This window comes from Bactrocera dorsalis, chromosome 5, assembly GCF_023373825.1.
Source record: "Bactrocera dorsalis isolate Fly_Bdor chromosome 5, ASM2337382v1, whole genome shotgun sequence".
NCBI classification, from domain to species: Eukaryota; Metazoa; Arthropoda; class Insecta; order Diptera; family Tephritidae; genus Bactrocera; species Bactrocera dorsalis.
The window spans coordinates 54,443,938-54,464,311 of NC_064307.1; the positions used below are offsets into that span (position 1 = coordinate 54,443,938).

The 20,374-nt window shown below is 34.5% G+C and overlaps 1 protein-coding gene across 13 annotated transcripts in view; it reads right to left on the reverse strand.

The window, feature by feature from the left end:
* Positions 1 to 242: 242 nt before the first annotated feature.
* LOC105233242 (IQ motif and SEC7 domain-containing protein 1) overlaps positions 243 to 20,374 on the reverse strand; it is a 139,855-nt gene continuing 119,723 nt past the window's right edge. For 12 of the 13 annotated variants that reach the window (XM_049457973.1, XM_049457984.1, XM_049457982.1 and 9 more), the window contains 6 exons: positions 10,912 to 11,207; positions 9,632 to 9,887; positions 4,883 to 5,442; positions 3,480 to 4,744; positions 2,593 to 3,418; positions 243 to 2,515 (listed from right to left, as the gene is read on the reverse strand). In XM_049457973.1, the coding sequence (XP_049313930.1) occupies positions 2,025 to 2,515; positions 2,593 to 3,418; positions 3,480 to 4,744; positions 4,883 to 5,442; positions 9,632 to 9,887; positions 10,912 to 11,207 (3,694 nt within the window). In that variant the 3' untranslated portion in view covers positions 243 to 2,024. Of the gene's footprint in view, positions 2,516 to 2,592; positions 3,419 to 3,479; positions 4,745 to 4,882; positions 5,443 to 9,631; positions 9,888 to 10,911; positions 11,208 to 13,316; positions 13,503 to 20,374 lie in introns of those variants that run through there. The other variant, XM_049457983.1, reaches the window with a different exon arrangement.

A 20,374-nucleotide genomic window follows, 5' to 3' on the forward strand; every position in this document is an offset into this window, starting at 1 on the left:
TCATTACAATTAATATATAGTTATTTATTAATCGTTTTGCTTGATTGTTAGAATTATTATATTTATATACATATTTATACTCCTATAATTATTAATATTTTTTAATAATGTATATTTATGTATGCATGCATATAGCTAATGCAGTAAGAGTTTTATGTTAAATTTAATTATTTAATTCATTTTTAAAGTATTTATTGCTTGCTCGAAAACAAAAACTAAGATAAAAAAAAACAATTTATGAATAAGTTGAGTTTTTTATGGTTTATTTCTTGGTAATATTTGGATCTGTACGATGCTAAGGCTAGTATTAATTAATATTGTTGTCATTATATATTTTTTATATTTTGCTGTTGCAATTTTGCTTTTTTGTTCTGCTTTGTAATGTTAATGTACAAATAAATAATACATATATACGCATTTGTGTTAAATTAATCAAAAAATAGATATGCATACACATATGTACATAAAATAATATACCAACGAGCATAAGAATATACAAAAAACAAGTGAACAACAAATAAAGTCAGTGTTAACAGTAAGTGTTGTAGATCCACGCCTGCTTTGTTTGATATATACAAATTAAACTGGTTTTTCACATTCTGTGATATACATATCTATGACTACGAATTTTCTTTTTTTGTGTTTTTGGCAAATAACAGTATTTAATTTTTAAACCCCCTGGAGCCACAGTAAAAACTATGTGTAAATACTTTGCAAACAATCGAATATTTGCACAAAAATCATTAGCTGTATATGTAGGAAGAGCAAAATGTATGCCGTGTTTAATAGTAGAAATAAAAAAGTATTTGAATACATTTGTTTTTTTGTTTTAATTAGTTAATATTTTATAAAAAAAATAATAGGTTGAAGCGGCAATTTATTTCATATTGAAATGATTTTAAGAGAAATCAAAAGATTCAGAAATAATTGGTGTACATTTTTATAACATCTTTGTTTATTGAAATCTTTGAAATTTTTGTGAAATTATAAGATTGAAAATTAGTTTCTAATAAAAAAATAAAAAACAAATCAAAAAAGAAAGAACAAAAGCCAAAAAATTAAATAATAACTTGTAACAACTCAAACCGAAATGATAACAAAAATTTAAACTTATAAGTTTTAAATTTCAATTCGTTTTGAAAAGAAAAAAATTTGCAACTTCAATCAAATTGTATTCAACAAAGAGATAATTTTTCTTTACGCTTATTTCATATAAGTTATATTGCCATTGATTTAACCCTTACTCTTATCCAAAAATTCAAATTCAAACAAAAAAACAAATTAATTCGAAAGCAAAAATACTTTTTCGATATTAACAATAAGGTTACTCATTTCGAATCGATATTATTAATTTTAAATCAAAAAATACTTTTCCGATATCAATACTTTTCACGATCTCAATACTAATTTATTAAATTTGATTGAATCGAAACATAAAACTTTTAATTTCACCAAAAAAAAAAAATTAAAAATAGTTATTATTATTTATTATAATTATTTGAATTTCAATTAAATTTATATATAAATTTTTTTTATTACAAATAAAATCATTACAGCGCATAAAATCTATTAAAACAGAACAAAGATTGGTTTTAAACCACACTAAAATAGTATTTAAGACGTTGTTGTTGTCACTACTGTAATATACTGCTTTTTCGAATCATATTTAAGCAGTTTTAACAATGAAGAAACCCAAGTAAATTGTTAGTAGCAGCTAACAATCTAAATCAACTGTGCTTTGCTTACCAGCTTGATTCGCGGACATAACCTCCAACTGAACAATGAATCTTATATTGTGAACTAAATTTAATTTTAAAAAATAAAACATTTGTTGAGCCATAATTTCCTCCAATATGCCACATAACCGAAGCTTGCTTTCACTCTCCACAAGCTTAATTAAAAAATTGAACTATTTTGGTAATAATTTACAAACTCCTACAAATTTACAAAAAAAATCACTCCCTTCCTTAAAGTACATACAGCTATTTCATTTAATCCTGCAAGCGGCGTTACTCTTTCAATGTTCACACTTCGGTGGAACGACCGCTTTCATCGGAACGCGATAATTTGCGTTCGCGTCCGCTACCCGGCACGCGCCCTGTAATTGAGCCCTGCATTGATGCATGCGCTTGCTGTTGTTGTTGCTGTTGCAGCAGCGCTGATTGCTGCGGTTGCTGCTGTAACTGCTGTATATGTTGCTGTTGCTGCTGCTGTTGTGCCACCATTTGTTGTTGTATAAGTATAGCATGTGGTTGACTGACAAATCCTGCTGTCGCATGTGAATAGCCGCCTGCATTTGGATAAATGACCGTGGCACCTACATTGCCTCCCATGGCGACTGCTGCGCCGGCGGGTAGATTGAAGCGCATTTTAGCCGCGGCGGCATTGGCGGCTGCTGCAATGACGGCGGCATTCTCACGCGATGCGCTGCTTGTCGTGGTCGATTGAAAGGAAATGGACATACCGCTGTCCAATGAACCTACGCTGCCGCGCCGTTGTGGCTTCTCGTTGCCAACTGTAAATGGTAACAAAATAACATTAGTTGTGGTTATATGAAAAAATAAAATTATAATTAAATGCATTGATACCTACATTGCTCATGCATGTCGAGTAAACTGTTGCTGAGCGCGCTGCGTTTCAGTTGCTGCGTTGGATCGTTTGCATTCGGTGCGAGTTCGCCGGCGGGCGTTGCCTGATATGCGCCCACCTCTACATCGGCTACGCCACTATCACGGTTTTCAGAACTCCCGGCTGTACGATTGCGTGCCGACTTCTGGCGCTCCAATTCGGCTTCGATGCGCAATGCCTCCATTTCATCCATCTCGCTGATGGACTCCTTTAGATCCTCGGCAAATTTGCAGCGATCGTGCTCGTTGCGCGCATTGAATGTGATTAGTATTTTGCCATCGACTTTTTGTGACAGTTGAATGCAAAATGGATAATTGGCCACGTCGAGTAATGTTACCACCATGCCGCAAAGCGGGAAACTATTACGGAACGTATACGTTACGGAGGATTTCTTTTTGCTGAATATCTTGGTGATCACTAGCAAATCGTTGAAGAGGAAAACTTCGCGTTGATGTACACCAGGACGTTCTTTCTTATTGACGTCTGGTATTTCATAGAGACGACAATAGCAAACGAGCCGCCTATGCGGTAATGCCAAATTGGGTTTCTTACCCACAATTGTGGCCTGCACCTTCATCACTTGTGTCACATGGTCACTGCCGGGTTTAAATTCATTAGCTTTGACGCGCTCGTAAATGCCAGCGAGCATATCCTTCTCGATATCATGACAATCGTCAATGCCGCGCAAATTCTTAATGAAGTCCTCAACGCGCATGCGACGCTCCGGCTTAAGATTGGGTGTATGTAAGTCAGTATTCAGCATGATGATAGCAAAAGCCAGTACGAATATCTGTTAATAGAGAAGGTTGGAACATTAATAATCATCCAATCGTAAAGTGTTCTTCACCTACCGTATCTGAAGATCTTAAACGCCCTACAATATCCTGGTTACAATGACAAAAGCGCTGTGAGAACACCTCCATTAGCCGCTCTATCTTTTGCGCTTCGCCTGGCATGCGGAAATACGCCTGGAACTTGCGCAACGCCACATCCACCTGCATACCGGAAAGATCCAGCTCCAATGCGAAGCAGTTCAATACCGCCATATTAAATTGGTTCTGCAAATTGCCCAAATACTCGCCGATCATCTGTCGCGACAAACCCTTACGCGAGATAAGGAAGCGCGCCACACCTTGTGGCGTATTTTCGAGGAAGCCACGCCGTATCAAATAAGTGATGCCCTTCTCTGGTTTCTTATTGAACAGATTCAAACCAACGCGGTACTGACGCTTGCGTATTGTTTCTGAAACCTTGTAATTCTGCAGGGGCGCCGTCGTATTCAAGTGATGGTCCTGTTGCTGTTCGTGCTGCTCATACTGCGCTGCAGTTGTGTGTGAAGATATGGCATGATCATCGGACGTATTGGCCGCGCCAACAACACTGCCACCACCACGTCCGTCGGTCACCATACCAGCCTGCGCTAGACTAAATGCCACCGTGCCCACATCGTTGTTATGTACGAATTGTTGTGAACTCGAAAGGGCTGTGTTACGCTTCCACGTTTGTGGAGAATTCGAACGATCCGAACCAATGTCACTGTTGACGGCGATTCGATCGGCCGATGTGACGCTTGAGTCGCTACCCGAGCTCTGCACGGATGTGAGACTGCCATTCTCGGCGCTTTTGCAGAGCCCGTTCGAGCGTAACAGTGAAGGTGGTGGTGGTGTCTGACGCATCATTAGCATGTGTTGATGTTGTTGCTGTGCTGCCAGATGCTGTGCGTGCTGTTGTGCTGCTATAGAGGAGGTGCGCTTCGGGACTTCGGGTGGCACTTTCTTGCGTTCGGCCGATGTGCTGCCGGGCGCGCCTTTGGGTCGCATGTAAATTTGTGCCGCTGAATAGTAGGGTGTGTGTGGCGATGTTCCACTTGCTACACTCGCCCACGACGTATTCAACGAGCTGTCCAAGTGCGAATTGTTCGCCGAGCTGGCGTAACTGGCCTCGTGTGGTGGGACCTGATAATAATGTGTGGCTAGATGTTGACTGCCGTAGAAATGTGGCTCGGTGGCATGTAAGAGGTTGACGTGTGGGTGTGTGGTTGAACCAAGTGTGCCGCCAGAAGATGTTGAAGATGCGGAGGAGCCACCACCGCCACCAATGGGAACCGATGATGCGCCTGAAAAAAGGGCAAAAGAGAAATGTTAGAAAAAAGGAGGTAGAAGATTTTATTTAAAATAAAAAGAAACAAAAAATTTGAAACATAATACGTAATAAACTAACACTTAAAACCCAAAAAGCCTGAATCACGACTCACCTGACTGGCTGCGTGGTATCGGGCTGCCATCTTGCTGCCGACGCTCTCGCATCGAAAGCGAGCGCGTAGGCGGTGTGCGCGCTGAAATGGCATTCGACGACACAATTGGCACCGATGTAGTGCCCACCACACTGCCCGGTGGTCCTGCCAAAATGGTAACACGCGCCTGTTGCTGCTGCTGTTGTTGTGTTTGTGACTGTTGATAGGCATACGGCGACGTAGTGCCCGGTGATTGTAATTGCTGTTGCTGCATCAAATCTAGCTGAGATTCAGTTGCGCTGCCATATGCTGAGGACAATGACGAATTGGAAGCAGGCGCGTCTTCGATGCCTCCAACTACGGCACCAGTACCACTGGCGCCACCAGATACAATAAGCACGCGGCGGCTAAGACGTTTCTCAGCTTTGGCCATAGCGGTAATTGAGGCAAACTTTTTCACCATCATATAGTGGCGGAAGGCGCGCTGTATCGTTACGGCTGCATTACGTGCGCGCACGCCGCCGTACTTACGCTCCAATAGTTCAATTTGTTTCTCCAACAAATCTTGTGAGAGCTCGTATCTGCGGTGGACAAAGAAGAAGAAGAATTTATTATAACGGCTGTATGTATGTTTATTTGTATGCGTATAAGTGAGACTTGGCAGCGAAATGCTTAAAGTGCCATTGCATAACGTGAAAATTGTGTAATACAAATCAACAAAAACAACAAAAATCGAAGAAAAATGGCTTACAAGCCCATATGCATTATTAATACTCCTACCTACACACATAAGTACAAGTAAGCAATTATTGGCGCGTATATATATTTGAAAAGCAAAAATGTTCAAAAAATCGAAAATTGCCAAAAGCAAAACGGCGTAAATCGGAAAATAACACGTAGCACATAGGTATATATGTTTATATATGTACATACATATATAGTTAAAGTATACATATGTATTGCACGCTGATTAGTTTGCTGACTGTTTCTATAATTGTTAGGCGCAGGCGCTTCCTTTTGGCTACGCCACACTTTTGCTGGAACTAGCACCAACGTTGGAGCTGAAAGGCCGGTAGGGCTCTAGAATCTTTCGACTACTGAAGGCAGAAGTTTAAAATTATATTTTTTACAAATATAACTTCAAAGCGCGCGCGTCATACGAGCGCTGACGTACAAGCCGCCGCCGACCAACACACTAAAAAGGCCAACATTTATTAATTATTGTATTCGTATTTTCGCGCATCTGTGTGAATTTTAATATTCTTTTGCTTGTTCACTTTGCGGTTATGCGCGATAAGATACTTTTGTTGAACATTTTATCTTATCTGCTCATGCTTGTCATTCTTACACAAACAATTTGTAACATTTATGATCACTTTATGATGATATTTAAATTCTAAACATATTTGCGAAAATCACAATGTGTGCGCAAAAATAGTTGAAAAATTTTGTAAAAAGTAAATCTAGAAATAATTGAAATAAAAAAAGAGAAAACAAAATTAATCAATTGACACAGCTAACTCCAATTAAACGCTTAGAAATAAACAATTGTTATCGTATAATAAAGCGATTGGCTAACGCGATAAAGATTCGGAGCTATTAAAGTGTCTGTGAAGTGTTAGTGGCAATTGTTTTCATAAGCCATAATAAGATAATAAGGCATTCAGCGAAATCCCTTATAGTAAAGTACGATACGACGAAAAAAAGCAGCAAGAACAACGGCGACTGATAAGCTCAAAACAGAAGCTCTATTTAGACATATACCATACACAAATGAAAGGTGTCTTTTAGAGGCATAAATTTGTTTGGGGATAGCTGTCAAAACAGCTGTTAAAGTAAAAGTATTTATTTACAATAAATTTTAAGTTACAACGAAATATACAATTTTCTAGAGAGACAACTATCAAACAAACTGTCAAATTAAATAAATTTGGCAAAGTCTTATAATTTAAGTGGGGAGCCTGCTTTAGAGGCTTCAAAAAATCAATTTTTTGAGGTTTTTTTGGGAAGAAATAAGTGATTGAAGCGAAAGGGCTTATAGTTATACAATATATTTAAAGATCATTTACAAATTTTTTGGATACGAAATTTTTGATATTCTGCCTTTGGGAAGCAATTGCACGACGCATCTCGTATGTGCATTTGTCGAACGGCGGGCAGGATGCAGGTCGCAATTTCTATCGAAAACAAAAAATTCAAAAAGATTCATATTTTATAATAATTTATCTTCTAGTTAAACTAAAAAAATTCCAAAAAAAGTGTCAAATTATAAAAAATTTTAAAAATTGAGAAAAAAAGTGTTTTTTAACCAAAAAAAATTTAACTTCATGTTGTTTAAAAATATGTTCAAACTTGACTTTTCTTAGTTTTTTTTTAGTTTAAATGGAAGATAATTTAATGCCAAAGATAGTACACTTTGCCCCAATTCCATACGACATTTAGTTGTTTTTCTATCCTGCCTGCCAATTAAGCAAAATCGTAAAAATGAACAACAGAGAAATCGCGCGTCAAAGTTTTCACTTTCTGCCCAATCGCTCATATTATATAACTGCTAGATGCTCGATCACTATTTCCCTTCTAGCTTCGAAAATATTTCGAATTCCTATCTAATTCTTAGATTATTTTTATAAGAGATTCAAGCAAAACAAAAAAATCGATATTATGAAGCTAGTCTAGAAATTTAAAAAAATCGATTTTTTTTTATATTTTCAAAGTTTAACTATTCAAGAATATGTGTACAAGAGGATTTTTCAAAATTCAAATTATTTTCGGAGATATAGGCATTTTTCTGACCCGGCATCCAAACTGGTTCGGCCGGAACGCGAAACTTTAAACAAATAACTAGTAAAAAAGGGATAGTTAAAATATTAATTGCCTTTTTTACGACACTTTAAAAATTACCTGAAATTCATGCTTCCAAATTTTTCAAATATTTTTTAATTGCAGCAAAACAAGAAAACGACTTAAATAAGTAAGAGTGGGCGAAGTCTAACCTAAGATACTCTCTAATATCAAAAGGAACGAAAATAGTAATATTTTGTCGCGATATCTTTTAAATTTTTGCGAAAGATACATATATGTACTAGCTGACCCGGCGAACTTCGCCCCGCCCAATTTTTATTTTTTTTTGGAAGACATAGACTCGTATAACTTTACCACAACTAATATAAACTTCAAAAAACGTATTTTCATTTAATGTTTTTAATGTTTGTAGCGCCATCTACTGTAACATAGCGCACTCAATACCGCTGTTAGCGCCACCAACAGGTGGATAGCTCTTTGCTAATAATAAACAAATAATTTGCAATAAATAAATAATGCGACTATAAGGAGAGTTATAAACTATCCTATCTTTCAAGTTGGACCAAACTGCACACAGTGTTGAAAATTTCATTAAAATCGGTTCAGTAGTTTAGGAGTCCATCGAAAACAAACATCGTGACACGTGATTTTTATATATTAAGATATTTGACGACATTTCAGAGCCAACCTCAGGATTATTTTCACAATATACTACTACTACATGTTATATAGATCCTAGAAAATGTTATGAATGCCTTTTTAATATCAGATAACATTATACTTAGTTATTTACATTACTTACAACATATATCCCTTTTTTTTTTGAAGTTGCTGTAGTGCATTAAGTTTGCTAATAGCTGTACCTAATAATATCATCGCACACGTAAAGATCAACATATAGAAAATTACACTAAATAACGTTGATCTTTCAAATATGTTCTTTCTTTTTTTTTAATTGCACACATGTTCCTAAAATGTTATCCAGACTGTTTTGGACAAATACAAAGGTGTGAAATGCATTCCTGAATTGGTTAATTGTAATTATTTATTGTTATTTATAAGCTTTTTTGTGCAAAAATACAGCACACCTGAATGTTGAATGACGTCAATAAGACTTTAGGGTGGTCCTTAACCCTGCCTTCATAACGTTATTTTTAACCCTTTCAGTCATAATGATACGTCTGGTAGATGTATCGTTTCTTTTGGGCTTTCATTGGATACCACGAAACTTTATACTTTGATAATTTATTTGTTAAATTAAAATATGCATGCGTTGTGAAAAAAATTGTAGGAGGGAGAGCAAAATGTAAAGAGGTCGTGCGCCTCTCAGACGTACGTTATGAAAGCAGGGTTAAATAAGAAATTAATAATTAATTAATGAATTTTTTATTATTTAGAGCTGTCAAAGTTAAGTTTTTACGGGGAAACGTCTAGGCGACACCTTTGATTATATTAGTTATTTGGTTTAACTGTATACATTGCTTACTTAGATTTCGTTGCTAGTTCGTGAATTCTTGGCCAAAAGTATATAATACTGTAACAATGCTTCAACCCCCATATTCGCTAGCAATGTCTAATTGTGTCTCTTTTCCATTTCCAAAAATAAAAAGAACCTTAGAGGGCGGAGGGCTAAAAGTCATTGAAAGAGCTGAAGGCTATCCTAAAACTCGAGTTTGAAAAATGTTTAGACGATTGGGAGAAGCTCTAGCGTAAGTGCATAATATCGAATGAGGACTATTTGTTTTTTCTAAAACAAAATTCGCATTGTTTTTTTCAATACACATGTATTTAAGTTCCTTAGCCTCAACAGGAAAATCCTAATGTTCTATGCATATATTAGACTTCAATTACCTATTAACAGTTCTTTTTATCAATAAACTCATAACAAAAATTAAATATTAAACAACTGTCAGTTGCCTATATCACTATGATTAGATTAATTATAAATGGATTTTTATCAAGACTTACGCTGTCTGTGCACGTGCACGCTTCAGCACATCGCTCCCATTCCGTATGGAATTCTTCTTATGCATATTTTGCTGTATGGCTGATGGTGAAGTGCTGCCTGGACCGCCGCTGCCAGCCACACCAACCGCACCGCCGGTGCCAACACCGCTGCCGGCAATCACAACGGCACCACCGTGATGATGATGATGGCCATGCAGTAGGTGGTGATGATGATGCTGGTGATGTAAGCTCACATGCTGGCCATGATGCATGCCACCTGTGTGGAGGGGTGTAAATAATGAAAAGGATGTTACCAAGAAATACATAAAAATTTAGAGGAAGGAAAAATGAAGAAGATAACTAAGTTATAACACTCAGTGATATATCCGATATAAATGTATAAAAAAATGCAATTTTTTAATTTTTTTTCAACACTTCCCCCCTCAAATGTTAGTGATTGACAAAAAAATCCTCCCTCAAGCCAGGCGCGGGAATTTTTAAAGTTTGAAAAGTAAACTTTCTGGATATGTGATGGTTATTTTTGAGAAACGAAAATTAATTGGTGAATTAATTTTAGTGAAAACTAAAAAAAAGCGACCCCTTAAAGTCAAGCTACACAGGGAGAATTTTTTTTGTCAATCACTAACATTTGAGGGGGGAAGTGTTGAAAAAAATTCAAAAATTTTTTTTAAGCACCCTAATACATATAGTATATGTTTATGTATGTAAGTGTGAAAGCTAGTGTGCTTAGTAAAGCCGACTTTAACGCTCGCACATACAAATTATAGCATATACTTAAAGTTTACTTTTATGATGAATGCGGTTCAGTTTACATAGGATATATGTATATATACTACTACTAGCTGACCCCGCACAGCCGTTGTCCTGCGTGAAATTATGTGTTTTGAAATGAAAACAAAGTTGAATTTATTTATTATTTTACGAGAAAACTCGATTCTCGAGTAGAATCGGGATCGAGTTTACCATCCCTACTGGCAGCTATCGGGGCACATATAAAACCTCCGCACAATAACCACCACAAAAAAAATGATTTTTTTTTCCATGTAATTTATATGGAAAACAGAAAATTTGAAAGAGGCACCTCTTAATATTAATATTAAGAGCTCATCTTTTGAGTGACTTTTTTTTACACATTTTCGAAAGTTTTGAGCCTGTTTTTCAGTTGAAAAAAAAGGTTGCCTCAGAATGGCACACTCTAATGTACATATGTATGTATATGTAAGAAGTAATACTTATGTACATAGTATATGGTATATAAAATGACTATGCGTCCAACTCACCAGTTCCCGTTGCTGCAGCGGCTGCTGACTGATGTGCAATTTGCTGTTGATGGCACGAGTTTGCATATTGTTGTTGTTGCTGCTGTGGATGATGTTGCTGGTAAATCATGTGCGATTGTTGCATTAAGGGATAATTTATCGCAGCGCTGGAAGAGCTCGAGGGTATATAGTGTTGCTGCAGATAAACATAGCCGCCACAATCCGTTGACAATGTGGAACCGGACGTTGTGGAGCCCGATGGTGCGGCAATGTCATATTGGGTGGAACCGCTACGCTCGATGGATTTTTGTGGGAAACTAGAAAATATAAAGAATTCAATTCTAATTAGTTGCTTACTAGAAATAAAATTGAAAAACTAAATAAATAAATTAAATTACGACTGTAATTTATTACATTGGATATTTTTCTTCAGTAACAACATAAATAGAAAGCTATACTAGACATCCATTTCAAGCAATTAGTAAAAGTTGAAATGTTCTAAAATACATATCTACATACATGTATGTATGATGCAACAACAAAATGTGTATAAACAATCATTTTCATTTAAATTAAATAAGCAAAAATTTAAATAAAAGGGACAAAAAGTATAAGTATTTTTTTTTTGGCAAACTAGGTGAAAAAGTAAATTTAGTCATTGCATATAGCGAAAGGTCTACGAAATAAATATGTACATATGTATGTTGCGGGTTTCTAATTAGAACTTTTAATCGGAAATCTAAGGCTGTACTCTTCACCTTGTCTCAAGAATAGCTATAGATTTTGTCAAAGATAATATTCAAAGTTAATTACTTCACAAAATTATCTTGTTTTTGTTTATTACTTTTTGCCTTAGTTTTTAATTGAAATATAGGTGGATCTCCTGAAAGTCTGTGCCAAATGGCTTACTACTAAGGAAAATTCAAATATACTAGTACAATCTAAATCTTTCAAGACTGTATCCTTGATTCATAAGACAACTTGACAGCAACGGATTTCAAATGATAATTTTCTTGAGATTTTATAAATAAAATCTAGACTGTGACTTAACCAAAAGACTTAGATTTGTTTTTTATCAATAGTTTTTGATCAATAATTTATTAACGTTTTTTGTTTCGGAAGATACAATGAGTGGTAGACTTCAGAAACTTTTAAAGTTACTTATATCAACCTTTTTATTGCAATTTTATTAGATTACAGATAGACCTTAGATTATGTATATTTCATATCGTTTTATACACGCTGCTTCGAAAGAGATAATGACATATTTTAGACATGGTCCTTGAGTAATAATAGTACTAGTTACATTTAGTGATATTACTGATAATTGAAGCATATGATCTAGCCAGAGCAGGTATCACTCTACAATTAGACTCCAAAAAGAGAGAATTTATACGCCCTGGCTGTTTGTAGATATGTAATCGAAAAACATATATCTAGTCTAATGGAGTCTATCTCCAGGTTTCTCAACAACCAAGTAAGTAATGTAATGGAATATGGACCGATCATGCCGTCTATTCAAATTCAAAAGGAACGAAGAAAGAACTGGAGTAAGAGTACTAACAGGCCACTGTCTACTTGGCAGATTGGCAGCAGACGGTGAACACCAAAAAAATTAATATATTTTTTCTTTTGTTTTTTTTTTTAATAAAATATCTTACAAATCTTGAATTTTTTTTACTAGAATGAATATAATCAAATTTGCATTGTTTTTAAACTGTCAGTAATTTCTTTAATTTTCATCCATAATATTTACATTGACTTGTTAGAACAATTATTGGACTATTTAATTTGGTTTAGAAATTACTATATTTTTGTAAAACCACTTCAACAAATGCACAGATACTAAAATTAAATCACACCAAAAAATAGTTGCAGTTTTCGATACATATTTCTTAAACAACATTTGCCACCTGCATTTGTTGCACAGCACTGTCTTTCTATATATTTTTATTAGCATTTATTTGTTATTACCATTACTTTGCACTTTTATTACTTTCGAACGCAGCTGCTTGCCAATGGTAAAATAAAATTATTGCACATTTATAGATTTTTGTTGCAATTTTTCAAGACATTGTTAGGTATTTCGTTGTTTTTGTGTATTGACGAAAAAATCAGGTCACCCTTTACTTTATTTATGTCTGTTTGTTGGCACACTGTTATCGGCTTTTGTACGAATTGGGACGACAGACCAGCCAATACAATAAAGTAATGCAATATTTTGCACCTGATTTCTGGTTATCTTTATTTATTTTGTTATTGGGTAAACTCAAAAGCACAACAACTGTTTTTAAAGCCAAACCAGATGCAGGGGAAATAAAACGAAGACTGCGGCAAGTTTGGCTTTTTATGACGCATTAAAAATTAATTTAAACAATTACACTTTTATTGATTAGTTTGCTTTTTCTTTTACTATTTCTTGTTACCTTTCACCAATTATAAAACCCGAAATGCAAATGATCATTCTGTCGCTCTTGTAGTAGCAAAAGTATACTTGCTAAATAGAATATGTAAATCACAGCATTGAAGTAAACGTTTCTACGTTAAACTATTTATGAAATCTTATTACAACATTTCTACTCCGTTTCTAGGTGTTTACGCTGTCAAGGATACGTATAAACTAAAAGTGGTGGCGGTAGTGCCTCTTCCTTCTGCCACGCATGCGCAACACAGTGACGTTGAAAGTGATCGTGCGCAGCATAAATTTGTGCGCAGATGCATATATGTTTCCGACTGACTTAAGTTTAAGGTGACCAGTTAAAATGAAGATAATTAGTAATAAAAAGATAGGAATATAATACGTAGGCTTCTTTTTATTTTTCGGGATTTTGACAGCACTTACAACTTTATCGAACAGTTTGACATATTTCATGTTATACATACTAAAAAAGTTTTGACATATGTGAGCTATTGTATATGGTAACATAAAATTTTCATCTCATCATCGATGAATCGTGGATTTACGCGTATGAGCTCGTAAGTAAACAGCAATCGACTGTATAGTTGTTTCAAAATGAGCCGAATCCAACATAAATTATTCGCGCACGAAGCACTTTCAAGCAAATGATTGTTTGTTTTTTGAAAAAAATGGTCATGTCGTAACCATACAATATTTCCCAGTTGTCTTTCAAAAAAATATTAGGAAAACCAACCGCTCTCGCACTTAGTCTGAAACAACTGTATTCTTGAGAACTCAAAACATCAATTTGATTAGTTATCTACCGTATGGCCCTGATTTGGCACCGAATTACTTCTTTTTATTCCCGTGCGTAAAAAATAAACGGCGGTTGATGCGTTCTAAATGCATGTTTTGAAGATGACTCAAAATAAGTGCTTCGACAATTGGTTAAAATGCCTGAAAAAAGTGTATAAATCTTAATGGCGGATATTTTGAAAAATACTACTCCGATTTTCAATGATAAATTTAAAAATTTTATAATAATAAAAAATATATGTATATATTAATCTCAGTTAGTGATTAAAATTTTTCCCTTAGCTGGTCACCTTAAACAACCCTCATAAGTGGCTTAAGAGCCAGCGCACATTCGAATCGAATTTGTATAATGAAATGAGAGAAAAACATATGGATGATACAAATGCTTAAATCTTCACAGTCGATATATAGTTATGAACAGCCTTTTGGAAAGAAAAACTTACAAACTGGCAGCGTAAGGAAATTAAAGCAAGTAGAGAGGGATTTTTTTGTACTTATACATTTTTGTATTAAAATGAAGTAGGAGAATAGCAAAGGTTTAGAGCAAGGAAAATAATAGAGTGCCGTAGAGGTATGTGTAGGTTTATGAAAGATTCTGTATAAATAATGCGGCTGAGTTCAGTGCAACAGGAAATAAGTTATTATGTTTGAGGTTCATTTCAACTTTTGGAAAAAATAATGTTTACAAAGTTATTTACACATTTTTTATTAGAAAATATATTAATTTATGCTTTTAATAGAACTTATCGTTATGTGAGGTAAGTAAAGTAAGATTAAAAGTAAAACAAAAAAAATTATTTTAAATATTAAACTTTTATGCTTAATTTAAAACGGCATAATAACGTGGTTGCAGTAATTAGAAGTGCGTACTGCCTCCGCCCAAAATTCATGTTCTGAAAACATCATAAAAACCAACGGTAATCAAATCCTGCATGCACTCTCACTAATATCTATAGAATTACAGAAAATTTTAATTTTTTTGTAAAATCTTTAGCCCCATTTTTACAAAAACATTGATCCTAGAAGACTGATGAACTGACAAATTTGTGTCAGATTTTATTGTTCTTCGGAATTGGCAGATTGTTTGAGTGTTGACGTCAAACCCTAGTTGCAGTACTATACATATGTATACTATACATACGTGATGAAAACGACTACTTTTGAAGTTGAATAATCTCGCTCAAAAAATCTAAGATGTAGATCTAAAAAAAAACTCAACTTATTGCTGCATCCAAATTTAATTGTGTGGACAGATAGCACAGTTTTAGGTTTTAATCTTCAAATAATAATGAGTCAGGTAAAACTATTGCTCATTATATAATATAGTATCTAGAAGTGACGGGGAATGTTAGAGAGGAGTGGAAATTTGACCTTTTTGGTATAGTCACATCGTTACCTCCATGGTCAACTTATGGATCGACTAAACACGAAGCAAGAAAAAATTTAGGTTACAAATTGAAAATCGCTGCAGTAATTGGGGTGAATGTTTACCTAAAGTATGAAGATTGAGTATAAAGGAAAGATTCACTCAAAAAGTTCGGGTCTTGTAGTTTTTTTTTTAATTTTTCGAAGAGTCCCAGGGAAGTTTTTTGCTTTATATTTTTTTACTTTCTAATTTTCATATATTTCTGTTTTTAATATTTATTTTATATTTTTGATATAGTATAATAATTAAAGTTTATAATTATTATTTGTATATTATACATATATGTATATATAAATTTTTATTTAATATTTAACTTTTATTTTTAAATTTTAATTAAATATTAAATTTATTATTCTAATATTACAATTTTATAACACATATGTATATGTATGTACATATTTAGATATTTTTATTTTTTAACTTAAAATTTGAATAGTAAATATTGATATACCTAAAAATTAAACAGCTGACAGAATTTTCGAGCTCAATCTTAACCAGGTGAAGCGCAGGTTATTTTTCGTTTACCAGAACACCTTGACAAAGAACCAAAACAGAAATCCACCAGCATTGAATTAGGATACACATTTAAGCGGTAAACATGTCTACAACAACAACAACGTAAATGTGCACATTGCAGCAATAAAAGACTATAAAGCCTGCACAGCAGTAGCAACAAAGGTAGCATGATCACTGCCAGCAATAAAACAAAATTGCAGCAACAAGAAAAAAGGAAGGCGAAAATATTGTAACAAAAGGTGCATCATTTTCGAACAAGCAAAGCCGTATAAAAGCAGAAAGCAACTGCACCTGGCGTTTCATACACATACATATGTATACGTAGGTGTGTGCGAAAAGAAAGACAATACACAAATAGCAGGTAGCGGGAAAAATAACGAAATGAAAAAACAAAGCAGAGATGAAGACAGAAACCAATTGCAAAAACTATTAGCTGATCCTGCGGCTCAAATGCTTATACAATATAACAAGCAGGACAGATATGCAAGCGCACATGTGTTGGAATGTTTTTGTTTTTATTTTTATAAACCAACGTAACAGCATGGCGAGGAAAGGATATGCGTTGTTATTGTTGTTGTAGCTGATGTATAATTTTGTGAATAGTATCGCATGAAAGCAAAACATCTGCTCCTGCACCTACAATTATATAAATAAACACTAATTCATATACATACATATGTGTGTGTGTAAAAAGAAGAGACACACAGCAGCGAATGGACAGGCGAAGCTAACAAGGACGTTAAAAAATTATATACAATATTAATATAACATGTATGCCTCTGTACATGTGTACATATGTATCTATGTAGGTGTAAAAGTAAATTAATTTCTGTATAAATGCATACATACATACAAATTCATAATAAGCCTTTACAAGGATGACCAAAACATATACATATGTACATATCTACCTACATATATTTGAATAAATATAAACATAAGTTCATACTATATTCATATATCTACATACAGATATTAATGTATCACTTATGATTACATTACAAGGCATAACATCGAGGTCCTCGGTCACCAAAAAAGCGACCTTGCCCTCGTTATTCCAAATAATGTTTCGCCATCTCCAAGCTATCCATTCTATGTGCAATTTTTGCAAACTCCATGCGCTTTACTATATGTTTTGTAGTTGCGGAAGTAATAACATACATAGTTTGTCGTAGGTGACTGCGAACTGTCACTACACTAACATCTAAATTCAGTTAATTTTTTCAGTTCCGTTGCTGACGTAATTGGCTTTGCTTTGTATAGACTGGTTAAAAGTGGCCATACACGATACACATGTGTGCACACAAAATCTGATTTCTCTCGTGTCGCCAAGAGTGAAGATCGCGGACGAACAATGGCAAGTGTTAAAGGGGTAGCCTGCTTTAGAGGCTTCAAAAAATCGATTTTTTTGAGGATTTTTTGGGAGGGGAAAAAATAATTGATTTAAGTGAAATTTCAAGGCTTTATAGTTATATATTTGAACATCTTTCACAATTTTTTGGATACGAAATCTTTGATATTCTGCCTTTGGGAAGCAATTGCCCGATGCATCTCGCAAGTGCACTTTTCGGACGGCGGCCGGATGCAGGTCGCAATTTCGATCGGAAACAAAAAATGTAAAGAGATTCATATTTTTTTAATAATTTATCTTCTAGTTAAAAATTCCAAAAAAGTGTAAAATTTTAAAATTTTTTTTAAATTAAAAAAAAGTTGTTTACTTTATGTTGTTTAAATATATGTTCAAACTTGACTTTTCTTAGTTTTTTTTAGTTTAAATGGAAGATAATTTTATGCCAAAGATAATAAACTTTGCCCCAATTCCATACAACGTTAAGTTTTTTTCTATCCTGCCCGCCAATTAAGAATAATCGTAAAAAAGAAAATCGATTGTTTAAAGCTTCTAAAAATTTTGTATCAGAATATATTGATCTTATAAAAAATGAAGAGGCAATTGGACAAATGAAAAGTGATATATATAAAAATAAAATTGAGAAAAATAATAGGTGGAATAACTTATTAACGATATATAAAGAAATAGATAAAAGTGCTACATTATAAATAACTTCCAAGAAATATTCCTCTTGCCTGTCGCACATGTTCACTGTGTGAAAAACGAACGCAAAATGGATTTGTATGTCGCGTATGGCGAAACGATTTCATACAGATCGAACGCACATGTATGTCGCGTATGGCCCCTTTAAGCGTGCTATAATTGTTGGTGACCATTCCTCGTTTTCGGCCACGCGTTTCCATTTTCGGTTCATAATATAAAGCGTTTCGAAACATTTTCTGGGAAAAACCATCATTTCATGATTTTAGAATGTGTTGCACCTTTTGAAATCAACTTTGTTTATTACAATCCTCTTTTCAGGCGAACAGTGTTTTCTCGGCCCATTTGTGTTCTAGTCAATATTAAAACGTTACACTTAAATAAAAATTAATAAACGTAATATAATTTTTCACTTCCATCGCAATTATTTAATCAAATTCTGTAATTTTGTACGTTCCAGCAGAATTATGCCTACGATGCTATTATTTTGATTGCTCAAAATTAGACACACAATCCAAAATTAATTCAAACTAAAACTACTGTTTGAGTTTATAACGAACTGTTCGTACTAAGAAAACGAGCACATCACATCTAACAATATGCCACAGTGATTGCTGCCAGATCAGAAAAAACATATATTTTAAAATTCTCTCAGTATAGTACTGCGGTGCTATTTTTTTGATCACAACTATATATGCATTCATATACCCATATACATATATAAACTACTTCATGTTAGAATCTGTAGCTCATCACGTGGCAACTGCTTGTAGAGACTCGTGAACTTGCACTTATGTCAATTACGTTCACAAGCCACATGAATGTATATGTAGTACATAGTATATAGTCATAAATATATTTATTGCTTTATATTTACATATCCATAGAACATTTATATGCTGAACACAATGACCACGATAGACTGCAAACGACATCTATCAAATCTTATGGACACAGTTATTTTGCAGGCCGACAGTTGTCGCTCTCGCTAACTTCAATATATCTTTATATTTGCCAACGACAGTAGAGTTGACAGTAGATAGATGAGGGGGGAGTGATGTGATGTCCCTAATATGTAAATGTAAAATTATTCAAACTCTAACAAACCTGACGTCATTTTACAAATAAAAGCATAAAATAGCTGTATTATATCATATATAGGGTGATTTTTTAAGAGCTTGATAACTTTTTTTAAAAAAAAAACGAATAAAATTTGCAAAATCTCATCGGTTCTTTATTTGAAACGTTAGATTGGTTCATGACATTTACTTTTTGAAGATAATTTCATTTAAATGTTGACCGCGGCTGCGTCTTAGGTGGTCCATTCGGAAAGTCCAATTTTGGGCAACTTTTTCGAGCATTTCGGCCGGAATAGCCCGAATTTCTTCGGAAATGTTGTCTTCCAAAGCTGGAATAGTTGCTGGCTTATTTCTGTAGACTTTAGACTTGACGTAGCCCCACAAAAAATAGTCTAAAGGCGTTAAATCGCATGATCTTGGTGGCCAACTTACGGGTCCATTTCTTGAGATGAATTGTTGTCCGAAGTTTTCCCTCAAAATGGCCATAGAATCGCGAGCTGTGTGGCATGTAGCGCCATCTTGTTGAAACCACATGTCAACCAAGTTCAGTTCTTCCATTTTTGGCAACAAAAAGTTTGTTAGCATCGAACGATAGCGATCGCCATTCACCGTAACGTTGCGTCCAACAGCATCTTTGAAAAAATACGGTCCAATGATTCCACCAGCGTACAAACCACACCAAACAGTGCATTTTTCGGGATGCATGGGCAGTTCTTGAACGGCTTCTGGTTGCTCTTCACCCCAAATGCGGCAATTTTGCTTATTTACGTAGCCATTCAACCAGAAATGAGTCTCATCGCTGAACAAAATTAAAGCGCGAAACACATTTCGAACCGAACACTGATTTTGGTAATAAAATTCAATGATTTGCAAGCGTTGCTCGTTAGTAAGTCTATTCATGATGAAATGTCAAAGCATACTGAGCATCTTTCTCTTTGACACCATGTCTGAAATCCCACGTGATCTGTCAAATACTAATGCATGAAAATCCTAACCTCAAAAAAATCACCCGTTATAATAACAATTGATAATTTAAAACAAAAATATTTTCCTATTTACTTATTTTTTGCATAAAAAATTTCACATTGAACAAAATATTAAAATTTCGAGGTTTTAATGCGATTTCATCTATTTTCACACCACGCCCACAGGTGCTCCTGGTTACTGGGATCCCCTGTGCCAAATTACAGTTTTATATC